Below are 18,516 nucleotides of genomic sequence, written 5' to 3'. Positions count from 1 at the left end.
TATAATCCTATTCACACTAGATACTAACAAGATAATATTACAAAGAAAGAATTTCTCACAGATTCTGTAAAGCAGCCTAGGGCTGAAAGACAGAAGATCTTAAATTGTATGGGGTGATAGGAAAGATAAAACCAATCAATTCATTTGCCATTAAAATTTTGTTTCAGTGAATCCCATTTGGTACAACTATGTCATATACTATCAATGCCCTGTTGTGAGTCATGGTCAAGCCTCATTTCTGTTAGGAACAGCTGAGCAGAAGAGACGGCTATGGTAAAGAAGACAAAATACACTGTCCTTTCCTTAATTACCAGAATTCATATACACAATAATCCCTGGCTTTAAACAGAACAGAAAACCCACCTCTTAAATTTAATATTATTTTTAAAAAAATATTATTACTCATTACAATATAACATAAAATCCCTTTAAATGAATATGTGGCAACCTGGCTCTACAATACACTCTTCCTTATCACTAGCAGCATCATGATCGTAAGCTCTTCTTGTCCATCCTAGAAATATCCTTACCAGGCATTATGTAAGGGCACCAGGTAGTCACTACATATTAGTCCATTTCTTGGTCCATTCAAGTCCTCACAGGAAACAGACTGAACACTTTATCTTTCAACAACTGACTGAATTCAGACATCTTCCTCTGGGAACACTGATTGGTTCTTTTCAAAAAGGGAGAGGTATGGCTGCTTTATCTGGCTGCTGAGAATCCACATGGAAGGTGCAAGTTTGAAAAGGTATGCCTTGAAAATTATGTGAGTTAACTACTAAATAATTTTTTAAGTTATGGCAAGAAGTACAGCTCTTACAGGACATGTGTGAGCAAATCACCTTTACGAAGTATTTGTTTTCTACTCCTTACTTTTTAGTGGAACAGCTATTAAGTACATGAGACTGTGTAACTTTCTTTTGAAAAAACAAAAACAAAAACAAAAACAAAGAAAAACTAAATATTCCCAAGGAACATACTTGAATGTCACTTTTGATTTTTTTGAATGCATCTACAACAAATAGAAATATTAAAAAATCAAATGAAAAGGAATTTAATGCTTATAGATACTTCTTTTCAAACATACTACTTATGAGTTCACCTTTGAAATCAAGATCATTAGAAACACTAAAATCCTGTGCATTTTTTTTTTTAAAGAGAGCAATCACACATATGCATGTGAGTAGGGGAAGGGGCAGAGGGAGAGGGAAAGAGAGAGTCTTAAGCAGATTCCATGTACCTGAGAGGGGACTCAATCTCATGACCCTGAGGATCATGACCAGAGCAGAAAACCACTTAATCAACTGAACCACCCAAGTGCGCCTAAAATCCCACTTTTTTTTAAGTGTTTACTTAATCACTAGGCAAGAAATGTGCCCTATCAAGTCCATTAAACATGAAAATAATCTCAAGTTCATTTTTCTACTTGTGTTTGGAATACAAACTCTGATAAATACTAGGATGCTGACATTGTAAGAAAGAAACTAATGATCTGAAATGACCAAGCATTTGGTTTAAATGATTAGGTTTGTCATGCTTATGTTAATAGGTTTATAGTCTAGTCTTTCACCTGGATTTTTTTAAGCCCTAACAACTCTGTCCATCTGGCAACACTGTTTTCCTCAACTTGTAGTATCATTCTAATATTCAGGGAACGTGCTTTATTCACATTGAAGGAACATCTAAAAGCAGAGGAAAGGCCAAAGCATGTCAGGAAAGGGTCACTGCTCTTAACTTAGAAAAGAAACTAATCAATAGGATTTCAGTAGTAGAGAGTAAAATACATGGGAATAGCACCATGACTTTATAATTAAAGTTCACTTAAAAATTAAGGAAATAATTTTGAGTGAGTGGAATTGTCATTATGACAAGATGATTACTGCTCTGTGTTCTCTGAAAGCTTATAGCTAAATAAAAAATACTTACAGGAAAAAGAATTTAGAAGAATGTAATTCTTGAAGGCTACCAATCTGAATGGCTACCAAAAGTATTCCTCTACATTATATATCTGGTTTTGAGCAAACACTCTCTAAAAATGAAGGAGAGAACCAGGCATGACTGATCCAAGCGGCTTCTGCTGACACTGGGTTGTAGTCCTGGGTTTTCTGCAATACCAGGGCAGGTCTGTTATGTTCTCAGAAATAGAGGGATCCAAGGCAGTGGGTAATGTGGTGCAAGAAATATATGCAAATATACCCAGCCTATAACGCCTACGATGGAATGCTGGCTTGTGGTATATAACACCTTATAAAAAACAGTTCCTTTGCCTACTTATTAAAGAGGTCCATCAAAGGTAAATAACGTGGCCATTCCATTCATTGATTTTTAAATAAGATGACATCGAGGCTTGGGAATGTGATTTTAGAAAAAGTGGTTTAACTTTTCCAAACACAAAGGGTTGCATGAGGTCACTAAAGCCACAAAAACAAACTCTGAATCCTGAAAATTGATTCAAAAATAAATCAGATAACCTGTGAGAGCCTTTGAGAGAAGGTACACATGAATACTCCCCTTACTGCATCCAAGTTATGGGCCCCTTAGGGATACAGTATCTTTCATTTGATCGGCCTCAAGTTTGAGAGCATGGATATCTTCTGGACTCCATTTTTGTGACGACAGAAAGGAGTATTTATCCACATGGATATTTACAGCAGAGTTCCTTTGGAGAGTGAATAGCACCCCGTTTATGTGTCTGTTCCAGACTTGACCTTCCTCTGGCCTTGGAATTACCTGTTTTTTTTTCCTCTGTAGCCAGGTTCTAAAATATCAAACACAGCTGTAGGCAAAGGAAGAGGTTGGTCAAATAGCAGAGGTGCCATAATAAATAGAAATGGAACTAATGCATGTAGCATTAAACAAGGTTTGACTTGGCACCACTCCCAGGAGTCATTTGTATGGCAGGTCAGAAGAAAACAATGAAACAAACAAAACAACATGAAAAACAAACTGGGGGATAGGCACGCTTTAGAGTCAAATGAAGCTGAACATCATAAATTTCCTAGTGGCCACCACAACTAGAAGAGATGGAGGAACACTGCTAAAGAATGTTGTAGGGATTTTGTTTCCAAAAGGGACCTATGCACCTGTTGATGTGTTTTCCAGGCCCTTGAATGATAACAATTTATGAGGCTATTAATACTAAGCCCAAGATTTATCAGATGTGCTGTTTGTCTTGTGGCCAATATAACCTCATAAAATTTGGGTTGCATTGGGTTAAAACAGAGTGTTCTGCTATTGGAGTTATTCAGAGCATTTAAATCGCTTAATCCTACAAGAACGGTGCATTTAGCCTGCCTATTAGGGAGAGTCTTTAGGGATTCCTACCAGTTGCAGAGCCAGGCTGGAGGGGGCCGTCCATTGCTGGATGAGGTAAAATGGAGGCAGCAGGGGAGGAATGTGTCCTGGAGAAAAGACGATGTTTCTCTAATCCATCCATGCCAACCACAGCCAGCTGAGCTTGGTGCACTGAGAGCGCACGTGTGTGCTGGGGCTCCCGGAAGGGCTGTTGCCAAGAAAAGAGCACAGTAGAGAGAAACATGAGACAAGCATTGAGGGAGACACTGAGAATGACGTGTAAACAAATTAAGTTCATCAGGTCAGAGACATAATAAACGGTGTGAAGGAAAAAGAAAAAAATAGAGAGAGAGAAAAAACAAGATCTAGTTAATAAATCCATTCAACAGATGTTTTCACACTGACTGCCAGGGCTGTCTGACTGGCTGAGGAGGAGGTGATGGCAGGAGGCCTGTCAATTTGAAGTGATTGAAAGAAACAGACCTTTAACCTCAAGAGGAACGTTGACTTAAATTCATTTCCTATCTTGATAGCAACGTTTTGAATATAGCTCTAGAATTTTTGCAACACAAAGTAGGAAAACAATTTAGCTGCTTTAAAATTGCCAATAAGGCTCAATACCGAAAATTCTATCTTGAATTTACTCACTAATATTGCTAATAAAATTTAAGAGAGCCTAAAAATTACCAATTAAATGGCTATGTTTTAATACCTTTCAATTTTCATATTATGGTATAATCTCAATACTATAAAATATATATTATATATATAAATATATATGTAATCTCAATACTATAAAAATGTTTCGTTTCTTTAAAGAGCATTAAATATATAATCTCGGTGATTTAACAATGTTAACATTCTTCATGCTTAAGTTATCAAATCCAAAAGCCAGGGTTTGGAAGTTCCTGGAAGATGCACTTAGGTTGCTTCTGTCTCTAAAAAAAAAAAAAAGGCAATTAAGTTACGAAATCAAAGAGCCACAGTTTGGAAGTTCCTGAAGATTCACTTAGTCTATTCCTCCATCTCGAACAAAGACAATCTCTAAAACACAGGCAGCTAATTTACCTATCAATATTACATAGAGAATATCTTCCCTCTTCTTCAAAATCATGGAATTCATAACTTTCATACTGCTTTTTACATACCCCCATTTCCTTTTCCATATTCTGAACATTGAAAATAGCTGAACATTGATCCAAAAGATGATTACCACATGCCACAGATAAAGAAACTGATATTCCAAAAGATTAATAAAGTTTTTTTAAGTATAAGAGTAATATCTTCTAATTTTAAAATTTTACATGACTTTCTGCTTTGATCTACCTGGATAGCATTTACTCTTTTAAGACTTGATACACACATCACTTCTCCTTAGTGAGGATTTGCCTTATCCTTCCTGTTACTAACCTAACCCAATTGCTAGTATCCAACATGTGCCATTATATGTGATACTTGTATTTCTATATAATGCAAGGCTTGTTACATCCTAGGTGTATAAATTACCCACTTAGAATGCTAACAAAACTACATGCAACACAACTGTATTCAATGCATTCTATATCATTTTATGTCATTACAACTTCCTCTGTATATGAGTTAATGCTGCATATAAATGTGCAACTTATGATTATAAATATATAGTTATAGACCATAGGCCAAAACACTCAGTTTTCAAAAAAATAGTAAGTATTTAAAATTAATTTTAAAATATGTTATAGTTAACATATATGTATATGTTGTTACTGCTGTTTTGCTCTAACTGAACCATCAATCAATTGGAAGGCATTTGTCACATGCTCAGGCTTTGAGCACTGGCTTTGATAAGGATGGGTTGGTCAGGATCTAGTTCTAGTTATAATAGGTTTAATATTTTGACAGGAGTCTAACTTGTTTTCTTGAGTGTCTCCATCTTCAATGCCCTGAGGATACAATAAATAGTAAGGTTGACATAGTCCCTTTTTTCATGGAGTTGATACTCAGAGGGAATGCAAATTTATAATTATGACTTGGGGAATTTTCTGTGGGGAAAAGGGGCTTTGCTGCATATGATCTAAAATGCATGGGTAAATATATACCTGAATGTAATCTCCATCCTTTCTGTCTCTTCCTACTGTAATCTCTTTAACCCTCATCTAACCTAATGCCAAAGTCCGTTGATTGATCACTGTATTTCTAAGACAATCCATCGTATTCCTTCCTGCAAGAATTCTCTTCCAAAAGCCCTCTGTAAGCAAGAAGTTGTCACAAAATTCTCTGAAACGAAGGTTTAAAGAACTTCCCCAGCCTGGCATTTGGGCTTTCTGACCTGAGGGTAACCTGCATTCTCAACATTATGTCTTCTATTCCTTTTCTAGGTTCCAGCCAAATCCTAACTACTGTATAACAAATGTTGTCCCCAGGAGTACATTCTGATTATTATGTTGAGCCTTTTTTATGTTTATTACCTAGTTAGGATACAGATACTAAGTATTTCTAAGTATAATGCAATTATAAATATAATGAGTGCTATATAAGATAAATGCAGAGTGCCATGAAAAAATGTAAAGAAAAGTCTGATACAGAGGTTGAGGCAACTTTCATTTAAGAATGTGATGTTTAATTTGAGTTGTGGAAGTCAAGTTGAATGCATATTATAAGCAATCATAACACAGAAAAACCAAGGAACGACGAGTGAAAAATATAAGAAAATAGAGACAAGACAAAACAATTACCAAATGACAATACTCTGAAATTATTTAGTGTTGGAGCCAAGAGATAATGAAGGAAATGAATGATTTCAGGTTATTTTTCTTCTGTACTTTTATGAGGCTTCCAAACTTTCTACATACCACCCGTATTAAAACTTTAATTAAGAAAAATAGTAAATGTTTTTAAAAATAAACAGTCGAGACTTAGACCCAAGAGCAGACATAGGCCAAATATTTTTGAACCTCTACTTAAAAAAGGACTAAAGAATAGAGAAAAGTTCTTTCACTTTCAAAAGAGTTAACTACATTATACACTTTTACAAATGAAGTATGGCTTTTAATGTATGGGGGAATCTTGACTATCCAGCAAGACACATATTATTATGCTGCATATTTGACATCAAAGTATCACAAAATGGTAAGCCACTTTTATTTCAGATGGGTATTACTCCTCAGCAATAAAAAGCTTCCTGCTTGATGCTGAAAACTGAAGTAGTATTTTCCTGTTATAGCTGGAATGGACTGGAGTGTTTCACTAAAGCTTTTATTTCTACTAACAATTTTAATGAGAGGTAATTTTTTCCATGGTTATTTTTCATAGTTCTAAGTATAAAAGTATATATTTCTCTGTTGTGTTCTCAGACAAATAAAATGTTGAAGAGTACAAAACCTGTTGTTACTAAAAATTAGATGGATACCCAAGTTAAACTTTCATCTATTGAGCCCCAATGAAAAATGCCCATTAAGTGAATAATAACTCTCTCACTTCAAGAAAGCATTTTTGATAATTTTTTTTTTAGATTTTATTAATTTGACAGACAGAGATCACAAGTAGGTGGAGAGGCAGGCAGAGCGAGAGAGGAGGAAACAAGTTCCCTGCTGAGAAGAGACCCCGATGTGGGGCTTGATCCCAGGACCTTGGGACCATGACAGAGGCTTTAACCCATTGAGCCACACAGCCACCCCAAGAAAGCATTTTTGATTAAAATTTTTAAATATACTATATTGAGTTTCCTCCTTTTTTTTTTTTTTTTTAAGATTTTATTTATTTGCCAGAGAGAGAGAGAGAGCGCGCACACACACAAGCAGGAGTGGTGGCAGGAGAGGGAGAAACAGGCTCCCCACTCAGCAAGGAGCCCAATACGGAACTCAATCCCAGAGTCCTAGAATCAGGAGCAGAGTGGAAGGCAGATACCCAACCGAGCCACCCAGGTACTGAGTCTGTTTCTTAAGCATACATTAGTTGTTCTTTTTTCAGGTGATTTAATTGGGGATTTGGTTTCAACTGCTTAATTTACCAGATGGTCATTCTGGGAAATTCTTTCAAGTTACTGAGATGTGTAAGTCAACCTTTTGTTATATGAAGTAAGTCGTCTAAGGCCACTATGCCTGAACATCATCTGTCTCCTCCCACTGATAAAAATTGTAAATTACCTTCACAGAGGAATTATTATGCACCTGTTTTGTAAATTCTTTTATAAATTCTCTTATGCCTAATAAGATGTCAATGTTACTGCGGCCTTGGCCTTTCTAAGTCATGGGAGACAGGGATTAAAAGTAGATAGGAAAGGTCTTGAAGTTCTCTGTATGAAAAGCACAATGTTCTCCCTTAGAGTAAAATATTTATTTGGGGGTGGCTTTTAACAGAGATTATGAGGTAATAAAGCCCCTAGGCAGAGGCAACTGAATAGAGGTTCTATTTTTTTGTAATAGCAGTGATTTTTCGTTACATTTGTTTGGTTTGGTTTTGCTTTCTTGTTGCCATTGCTCAGGGACCTATTTTATGACTTCTGTGTTTTTACTTTGTTTCAGATGGTCACATTTGGTTCCAGACATGTGGGTGGTTGCTAATTATGTGCTCTGATCAATATCATTATGTAACCTCAGCAACAGCCAATACAAAATTAAAATATTATACTGTTTAATCTTTGAAGTAATCATTGAAATAATCAGAATTATCTGAATTACTTTAATAAAAGATATGACCTGGAAGGAAAAAAAAAAGTTCATGGGAAAATAATTATTAAAAACAGTTAAAATTCTATTTCCAAAGTTATTTCTTTAAGCAATATTTTTTGGCATTATGAGCAAATTTAATTTCTTGATTCACAACATTTTGAACTTCAGAAGTCTCGCTTTTCAGAAAATTATAATTGTAGATATCCCTAGAGCTTATCTTATAAAATGCCAAGGGCTGGTGTAAATTTACATCTTCTAAAGTCTTCGTATTATTCAGGATGGGTGTGTAAGTACTGGTTAACTTAAGACTTTTTAAAACTAAACACACATGTTAATAATTTAAAAGTGGCTACTAAATAAGTAAAATTGATGCACATAACTTTAAAGTAGACCAAAAAAATCTTAAGAGAAAGCGGAATGCAAAAGCTGGTGGGAATGCAAACAAGTGCATCCACTCTGGAAAACCTCCACTAGGGAGGTTTCTCAAAAAGTTAAAACTAGAACTACCCTACAATCCATCAATCACGTTACTAGATATTTACCCAAAGAATACAAAAATACTAATTCAAAGGGATCAAAGGAATACATGTGCCCCAATGTTTACAGCACCATTACCTACAATAGCCAAACCATGGAAACAGCCCACATGTCCATCAACTAAGGAATGGATAAAGAAGTTGGGGTGTGTGTGTGTGTGTGTGTATAAAATCTACAGTGGAATAATACTCAGCCATAAAAAATGAAATCTTGCCACTTTTAACAGCAGGGATGGAGGTGGAGAGTATTATGCTAAGTGAAATCAGTCAGAGAAAGACAAACACCATATGATTTCACACATATGTGCAATTTAAGAAACAAAACAAATGAGTGAAGGGGGAAAAAGAGAGGAAAGCAAACCAAGAAACAGACTCTTAACTAGAGAGAACAAACTGATGGTTAACAGAAGGGAGGTAGGTGGGGGAATGGGTAAAATAGATGATGGGGATTAAGGAGTGCCACGGTAGTGATGAGCACTAGATGTTGTATGGAAGTGTTGAATCACTATATTGTATACCTGAAACTAATATTACACTGCTGTTAACTAACTGGAATTTAAATAAAATTTTAAAAAAGAAATAATTTAAATTTATGAAAATACACCATATTGATTAAAAAAAAAAAAGCAAAACCAAGAAGAAATCAACCTAAAATATTTGGAGAAAAAATGATGGAGGAAAAAAGGAAGCACTGAAAAAGCTGAACAATATAATTCACAAAAGGAGATGCCAGAAACAAATCCCGAATCCCTACCTATTATTGAACATAGTTGATGTGAAGGTACTCAATTTACCAGTTAAAAGGTAGAGAGAGTAAAACTGAATTTAAAAGACAAAAAGGCTTTATTCTTTGGCAGAGCAAGTTTACATTAAAAGGTTCTATGAAGACATATAAAAAATACTTTAAAAAAAGGGGGGGGGGAGGAAGAGGGGGAGGAGAAACCTTGCACAGCCACGTTGAAAAAGAGACAAAACAGACCTTATGAGCAAAATATTAGAGAACATCTAGGTGTAAGTATAAAATAATATGAAAGTTTAATTAACAATAACAACAAATTTAAACCTAGGAATATCAGCTCAAAATGTCAGGAGCATAAACTGGCAAAACTATAAAGAAAAAAATGAAAAATTCACATCATGGAAGGAGGTCATAACAAACTTTCCACAGAACAAAGTAGGTTACAGGAGACTTGAATAACACAATTCTCTAGCTTAGAGATATATTAAATTTGTAAAAAAATAAAATATATTTTTTCAAGGACATATGTACATAATTACAAAACTTACCCTATAATAAAGCAAATGTCAACAAGCTTTTAAAAATTAGTATTTATAATGGAGTATTATTCAGCCTTAAAAACAAACTGTGACATGTACAACAACATAGATGAACCTTAAAGGCATTAGGCTAAGTGAAATAAACATGTCACAAAAGACAACTACTATGTGATTCCACTTACATGACATACCTAGAGTAACTAAATTTATCAATACAGGATGGTGGTTGCCAGGGGCTGGGAAAAGGGGGAAACAAAGCCGTTACATAAGGGGTAGAGTTCTAATTTGGAAAGATGAAAAAATTCTTGAGAGAAATGGTAGTGATGGGTGTGCAACAATGTGAATACACTTAATGTCACTGAACTATACCCTTAAAAATTGTTAAATGGTAAATTTTTTGTTACATATATTTTCTGTGAAAAACAATATCACAGATCATGTACACTGACCACACTATAGTCAGAGATATAAAGTGAGATGAAAAGATACACTACACTCCATGATAGAAAGAATTAATATAAAATTAGCAATTCTTCCCAAATTAATTTTAGCATATTTCAGCTGATTCTAAATTTTGTATAGGAGATAAAAGGCAGAGAATAGTCATATGAATTCTGAACATAAAGAGTAAGTTGGGGAGATAGACCAAACCAAGGAATTATATATACTAAAAGCTAAGTCATTTAACACAATAGAGTATTTATAGATCATTGAATAGAGTATAACAGATTAGTAGAATAGCATCCAAAAGGAGACCCATGACTATATGGAAAATCCATATATAACAAAGATGACCTACAGAGTAGCAGTTAAACAAGGAATGTCAATACATGATGCTGGGAAAACTGGTGATCCATAATAGGAACAATGAATTTAGATACCTATCTCATAATACATGCAAAAAACAACTGAAAGGTGTGAAGAATATCATTCTTAAGTCAGAGAAGAAAAGGAGTTAAAATACTTTTATATAACATGAGCCAGTAAAATACAAGCCACCGTTGAAAAGAGAAGAGACTGAACAGGTTAGAATGTACCCTGAGACTGTCTTTTTTCCACTGTATATTTTTTCCTGTTTTGTCGAAGATTATTTGACCATAGAGTTGAGAGTCCATATCTGGGCTCTCTACTCTGTTCCACTGGTCTATGTGTCTGTTTTTATGCCAGTACCATGCTGTCTTGGTGATCACAGCTTTGTAGTAAAGCTTGAAATCAGGTAATGTGATGCCCCCAGTTTTATTTTTGTTTTTCAACATTTCCTTAGCGATTCGGGGTCTTTTCTGGTTCCATACAAATTTCTGGATTATTTGCTCCAGCTCTTTGAAAAATACCGGTGGAATTTTGATCAGAATGGCATCAAACGTATAGATGGCTCTAGGCAGTATAAACATTTTAACAATGTTTATTCTTCCGATCCAAGAGCATGGAATGGTCTTCCATCTTTTTGTGTCTTCTTCAATTTCTTTCATGAGTGTTCTGTAGTTCCTTGAGTACAGATCCTTTACCTCTTTGGTTAGGTTTATTCCCAGGTATCTTATGGTTCTTGGTGCTATAGTAAATGGAATCGATTCTCTAATTTCCCTTTCTGTATTTTCATTGTTAGTGTATAAGAAAGCCACTGATTTCTGTACATTGACTTTGTACAGTGGAAAAAAGACAGTCTCTTCAATAAATGGTGCTGGGAAAACTGGACAGCTATATGTAGAAGAATGAAACTCGACCATTCTCTTACACCGTACACAAAAATAAACTCAAAATGGATAAAAGACCTCAACGTCAGACAGGAATCCATCAGAATCCTAGAGGAGAACATAGGCAGTAATCTCTTCGATATCAGCCACAGCAACTTCTTTCAAGATATGTCTCCAAAGGCAATGGAAACAAAAGTGAAAATAAACTTTTGGGACTTCATCAAAATCAAAAGCTTCTGCACAGCAAAGGAAACAGTCAAGAAAATAAAGTGGCAACCCACAGAATGGGAGAAGATATTTGCAAATGACAGTTCAGACAAAAGGTTGATATCCAGGATCTACGAAGAACTCCTCAAACTCAACACACACAAAACAGACAATCATATCAATAAATGGACAGAAGATATGAACAGACACTTCTCCAATGAAGACATACAAATGGCTATCAGACACATGAAAAAATGTTCATCATCACTAGCCATCAGGGAGATTCAAATTAAAACCACATTGGGATACCACCTTACACCAGTTAGAATGGCTAAAATTAGCAAGACAGGAAACAACATGTGTTGGAGAGGATGTGGAGAAAGGGGAACCCTCTTACACTGTTGGTGGGAATGCAAGTTGGTGCAGCCACTTTGGAGAACAGTGTGGAGATTCCTCAAGAAATTAAAAATAGAGCTTCCCTATGACCCTGCAATTGCACTACTGGGTATTTACCCCAAAGATACAGATGTAGTGAAAAGAAGGGCCATCTGTACCCCAATGTTTATAGCAGCAATGGCTACGGTCGCCAAACTGTGGAAAGAACCAAGATCCCTTCAACGGACGAATGGATAAGGAAGATGTGGTCCATATACACTATGGAGTATTATGCCTCCATCAGAAAAGATGAATACCCAACTTTTGTAGCAACATGGACGGGACTGGAAGAGATTATGCTGAGTGAAATTAAGTCAAGCAGAGAGAGTCAATTATCATATGGTTTCACTTATTTGTGGAGCATAACAAATAGCATGGAGGACAAGGGGAGTTAGAGAGGAGAAGGGAGTTGGGGGAAACTGGAAGGGGAGGTGAACCATGAGAGACTATGGACTCTGAAAAACAATCTGGGGGTTTTGAAGGGGCAGGGGGTGGGAGGTTGGGGGAACCAAGTGGTGGGTATTGGAGAGGGCATGGATTGCATGGAGCACTGTGTGTAGTGCAAAAACAAGGAATACTGTTATGGTGAAAAAAATTTTAAAAAAAAAGAAGTAAAAAAAAAAAAAAAAAAAAGAATGTACCCTGAGAATCTACTAGGCCCCAAAACTGGGCCCAGGATCCTCCTCATCCCAAGCATTGCTTTGAACAGACTCAAGCTCACAAAGTAGGCATCACTTTAGGTTCTGATACAAGTTCATTAAGAACCCACGGCTATGTGCTAATCATATCTGGGCCTGGGTCCAGACCGCTCAGCCCAGAAGAGAGGACAAGGTAAATTGGGGGTAAAATATTTGCAAATATTTATTGGATAAAGTATTTTTTAATGTCTGCATTATATACATAACTCCTAAAAATAAATGGGGACAGAAAAATGGACAAATAGTATGAACATGGAATCCCCAGATAATGAAACATTTCATAAGCCAACAAACACATGAACAGAAACCACCTCAGTGATAACTTAAAAAATGCAAACGAAAACCAAGAAGGGATACCATTTTACACTCATATTGATTCAAAATTTGAAGTCTGACAATACCAAGCATTAGTGAAAATATAGGGCAAGAGAAACTCAGATTGCTTGTAGGAGGATAAACTATTAGACCTACTTCAATGAACAATCCACTGATATTTAGTAAAAGTGAAAATGAGGGGTGCCTGGGTGGCTCAGTGGGTTAAAGCCACTGCCTTCGGCTCAGGTCATGATCCCAGGGTCCTGGGATCAAGCCCCACATCGGGCTCTCTGCTCAGCGGGGAGCCTGCTTCCCTTCCTTTCTCTCTGCCTGCCTCTCTGCCTACTTGTGATCTGTCAAATAAATAAATAAAATCTTTAAAAAAAAAAAGTGAAAATGAACCATAAATCTACAGTGAAATTGGTGACTGAAAAAGCAAGCAAAAGCATGTATATGAAGTTAATTATTTAAGTTAAAAAATGTGCAAGTGAAGAGCATATACTGTTTAAATACGTATATGAATGTAGTAAAAATATAAAGAAACACATGGGAAAAAAGAAAGCAAATTCAGAGGAATAGAAGGGATAAAACAGGAGAGAGATACAGGGGTAACTGCTGTACAACAATATTATATAATAATGTGACATATACCATATAATGTACATTATATGACATTTTTAGGCCGGATGTTATGTTCATTTTTATAAGTTTTATTATTTTTTCTGTATATGAATACATCTAAAGTAAATTTTAAAAGTTGGCATATATAAAACACCAATATTATTCAACATACAATGGTTTTATTGAAAAGGTAAGTTTTTATATGGAAGAAAAAGATTCATTGGAAAATACAAATACAAAGAATGAGTGAAAAAGTAAAAGTAGATGAGAAAAAATAAAACTAAGTATGAAAATATATTTTTATTAAGTCTAAATATGCTAATTTAGGGGTACCTAGGTGACTAAGTCAATTAGGTGGCAGACTTGATTTCCCCTCAGGTCACGATCTCAGGATCCTGAGATACAGCCCCATATCTGGCTCTGTGCTCAGCAGAGAGTCTGCTTGGGATTCTCTCCCTCCCCCTGCTCACTCACTCTCTCTAAAATGAATAAATCCTCAAAAAAATTTGAATTTAAATTTACTTTGAGGTCAATATATACTCATAAAATATAAATTAATTTGTACCAACTTTCACTGATAGATAAATGAATACAATAACATGTACAATTAAGTATATTTTGTCTTTAGAATTTTAACATATTATTCAATTCATCTCAGTGAGAGAACAATGATACTCAAGGGACAGAAATGAGAGCAGAAGGATGTAAATTGGGAACTTAAAATGAAGATTTGGGACAAAAAACATACTTAAGTTTGCAAATTTTAGGAAAAATCTAAAAAGACAATTAGCAGTAATTACTTCTAAACACTGATACTATGATAGCTTTATTGATTGCTACTTTTTATTTTGACTATTTTTCAAACTGTCCAATAAGCATACATTTTAATTTTATTTTAGAGTTTTTTTAAATGTTTTACTTTCTGTAATATCAGTATTTTAATTGGTTAAATATGCTAAGGTGGTGTGTATGTGTATATTTAAAATAAACAAGAACTGACATTAACTCAGACTTGGACAATGAAGGACTCTTAGATACAAGACACCTATGAATAGAAACCCCCACTGCACTGCTACTATTCCAGTCCCAAACTTAGATCCTGGAACAGAACAGGGGGTCACTTAATTTCGTGTTTGAAGAATGTATATATTACATCATAGAAATAGGACTGCTTCTAAAAAGAGAGAGAGAGAAACCAAAAAATAAGACTCTTAATTACAGAGAACTGATTGTTACCAGATGGGAGTGGGTAGAGGGATGGATGAAATAGGTGATGAGGATTAAAGAATACACTTAAGATAAGCACGAGTAATGTAGAGAATTGCTGAATCATTATACTATACTTCTGAAACTAACAATATGTTAACTATGTTGGAATTAAAATTTAAAAATTATAATTAAGTAAATAAAATGATAAACTAGGAGAAAAATTATATAAATGCTGTTATTTTTGAGAGAAAAATATGACTACTTGACTGAGCTGGTAAATCTACATCATTTTTAAATGTAAATTAAATTTGTTTTTCTTCTTCACAATGTACGATAAAATTCTTTGGTAAACCCATCAACAACTCTAGGTAACTAAGATATCTTACTTTGTTTTAACTCACCAGTGTATTAGAATAATTACTTTATCCTATTAAAGTCATGGTTAGAATAGGGTGATTGAAATGAAGTTCCAGAGAAAGTCTATGCTACTGCAGATTATACTGGGTGTGTACAAGTAATTTAGTATTACCTTAGGACCTTAAAGTAAGGCTGAGACACTGGTTGATGACATTTGGCTAAACAGTGGTATAGTGAGGAATAGAATATAAATATGGTACCTGTGAGCTGTAGTCTGCAAGTGGGGTACAAAAGAAAATAGTAGAGCTTCTGCTGCTATTTAAAAGACAGGTCAATGGAGAAAGAACAGTCCTTCAACAAACATAGCTGGTTCAACTGCATATCCACATGCAAAAGAATGAAACTGAACTTTTCTCATACCATACACAAAAATTAACTCCAAAGGGATTATAGAACCAAAGGTAAGAGCTAAAATTCTAAAATTCTTTAAGAAATATAGGAGTAAATCTTCATAGATATAAGACCAAAAGACAAAAGTGACCCTCAGAGCAGATAAATTAAGAGATAATCAGAAGTAAAAACTTTTCTTTCAGAAGGACACCACCAAGTAAACAGACAATCTACAAATCAGAGAAAATATTTGCAAACCATATACTGGGTAAGATATTTGTACCAAGCACATATAAAGAATTCTTATGCCCCAATAACAACAACAACAAAAAACCCCCACCCAATTCAAAAATTAAGTAAATTTCTTGAATAAACATTTCTTTAAAACAGATATACAGGAGCGCCTGGGTGGCTCAGTGGGTTGAAGCCTCTGCCTTCGGATCAGGTCATGATCTCAGGGTCCTGGGATAAAGCCCCTCATTGGGCTCTCTACTCGGCAGGGAGCCTGCTTCTCTCCCTCTCTCTCTGCCTGTCCCTGTGCCTACTTGTGATCTCTGTCTGTCAAACAAATAAATAAAATCTTAAAAAAAAAATTCTTAAACAGATATACAAATGGCCAATAAACACATGAAAAGATGCTCAACATCATAAGTTTACAGGAATTTGCAAATCAAAACCACAATGAGAAATAACTTCACAACAACTACACTGGTTTATAATCAAAAAGATATATAATAGCAACTGTTGGTGAGAATGTGGAGAACTTGAAACTTTTCATACACTTGATAAGAAGGTAATATGATGTAGCCACTTAGGAAAGAGTTTGGCAGTTCCTTAAAAAGTTAAACAATGAGGGAGGAGTCAAGATGGCGGAGAAGTAGCAGGCTGAGACTACTTCAGGTAGCAGGAGATCAGCTAGATAGCTTATCTAAAGATTGCAAACACCTACAAATCCAACCGGAGATCGAAGAGAAGCAGAACAGCAACTCTAGAAACAGAAAATCAATCACTTTCTGAAAGGTAGGACTGGCGGAGAAGTGAATCCAAAGCGACGGGAAGATAGACCACGGGGGGAGGGGCCGGCTCCCGGCAAGCGGCAGAGCAGCGGAGCACAAAATCAGGACTTTTAAAAGTCTGTTCCGCTGAGGGACTTCGCTCCAGAGGCTTAAGCGGGGTGAAGCCCATGCAGGGTCAGCGTGGCCTCAGGTCCCGCAGGGTCACAGAAAGATCGGGGGTGTCTGAGTGTCGCAGAGCTTATAGGTATTAGAACAGGGAAGCCGGCTACAGAGACAGAGCCCAGGAGTGAGCTCTCAGCTCGGGGTTACCTTGAACCGGTCGCAGGCTCGGTCAGCTCAGAGCGCGGCCGGAGGCAGGGTGATGGGAATAATTGGGTGCTGTTCTCTGAGGGCACACTGAGGAGTGGGGCCCTGGGCTCTCGGCTCCTCCAGGCCGGAGACCGGGAGGCCACCATCTTCATTCCCGCCCTCCGGAACTCTACGGAAAGTGCTCAGGGAACAAAAGCTCCTGAAAGCAAACCCGAGCGGATTATTCAGCCCAACCCCTGGTAAGGGCAGTGCAACTCCGCCTGGGGCAAAGAAACTTGAGAATCACTACAACAGGCCCCTCCCCCAGAAGATCAACAAGAAACCCAGCCAGGACCAAGTTCACCTACCAAGGAGTGCAGTTTCAATACCAAGGAGAGCAGCGGAATTCCAGAGAAGGAGAAAGCAAAGCATGGAACTCATGGCTTTCTCCCCATGATTCTTTAGCCTTGCAGTTAATTTATTTTTTTTTCTTTTTCAGTTTTTTTTCTCTTCTTCTGCTAAATTTTTTTAACTTTTACCCTTTTCTTTTTAACGTTTTTTAACTAGTTTATCTAATATATATATATTTTTTTCCTTTTTATATTTTTTCTTTATTGGTTTTCTTTTTTTAATTGTTTCTTTTTTTTTTTTTTCTTCTGAACCTCTTTTTATCCCCTTTCTCCCCCCTCACGATTTGGGATCTCTTCTGATTTGGCTAAAGCATATTTTCCTGGGGTTGTTGCCACCCTTTTAGTATTTTACTTGCTCCTTCATATACTCTTATCTGGACAAAATGACAAGGCGGAAAAATTCACCACAAAAAAAAGAACAAGAGGCAGTACCAAAGGCTAGGGACCTAATCAATACAGACATTGGTAATATGTCAGATCTACAGTTCAGAATGACGATTCTCAAGGTTCTAGCCGGGCTTGAAAAAGGCATGGAAGATATTAGAGAAACCCTCTCGGGAGATATAAAAGCCCTTTCTGGAGAAATAAGAGAACTAAAATCTAACCAAGTTGAAATAAAAAAAGCTATTAATGAGGTGCAATCAAAAATGGAGGCTCTCGCTGCTAGGATAAATGAGGCAGAAGAAAGAATTAGCGATATAGAAGACCAAATGACAGAGAATAAAGAAGCTGAGCAAAAGAGGGACAAACAGCTACTGGACCACGAGGGGAGAATTCGAGAGATAAGTGACACCATAAGACGAAACAACATTAGAATAATTGGGATTCCAGAAGAAGAGGAAACAGAGAGGGGAGCAGAAGGTATATTGGAGAGAATTATTGGAGAGAATTTCCCCAATATGGCAAAGGGAACAAGCATCAAAATCCAGGAGGTTCAGAGAACCCCCCTCAAAATCAATAAGAATAGGTCCACACCCCATCACCTAATAGTAAAATTTACAAGTCTTAGTGACAAAGAGAAGATCCTGAAAGCAGCCCGGGAAAAGAAGTCTCTAACGTACAATGGTAAAAATATTAGATTGGCAGCAGACTTATCCACAGAGACCTGGCAGGCCAGAA

At 36.2% G+C, this 18,516-nt stretch overlaps 1 protein-coding gene across 2 annotated transcripts in view; it reads right to left on the bottom strand.

The window, feature by feature from the left end:
• The window catches only part of HDAC9 (histone deacetylase 9), a 938,635-nt gene that overhangs the window by 297,477 nt on the left and 622,642 nt on the right, over nucleotides 1–18,516 (bottom strand). For both annotated transcript variants that reach the window (XM_047696020.1, XM_047696021.1), the window contains exon 14: nucleotides 3,328–3,505. In XM_047696020.1, coding sequence (XP_047551976.1) covers nucleotides 3,328–3,505 — 178 coding nt within the window. The remainder of the gene's footprint in view (nucleotides 1–3,327; nucleotides 3,506–18,516) is intronic.

Source organism: Lutra lutra, chromosome 11 (assembly GCF_902655055.1).
Source record: "Lutra lutra chromosome 11, mLutLut1.2, whole genome shotgun sequence".
Taxonomy (NCBI): domain Eukaryota; kingdom Metazoa; phylum Chordata; class Mammalia; order Carnivora; family Mustelidae; genus Lutra; species Lutra lutra.
Note: the sequence above shows the minus strand (reverse complement) of the source record. Positions and strands in the feature narration are given on the sequence as shown.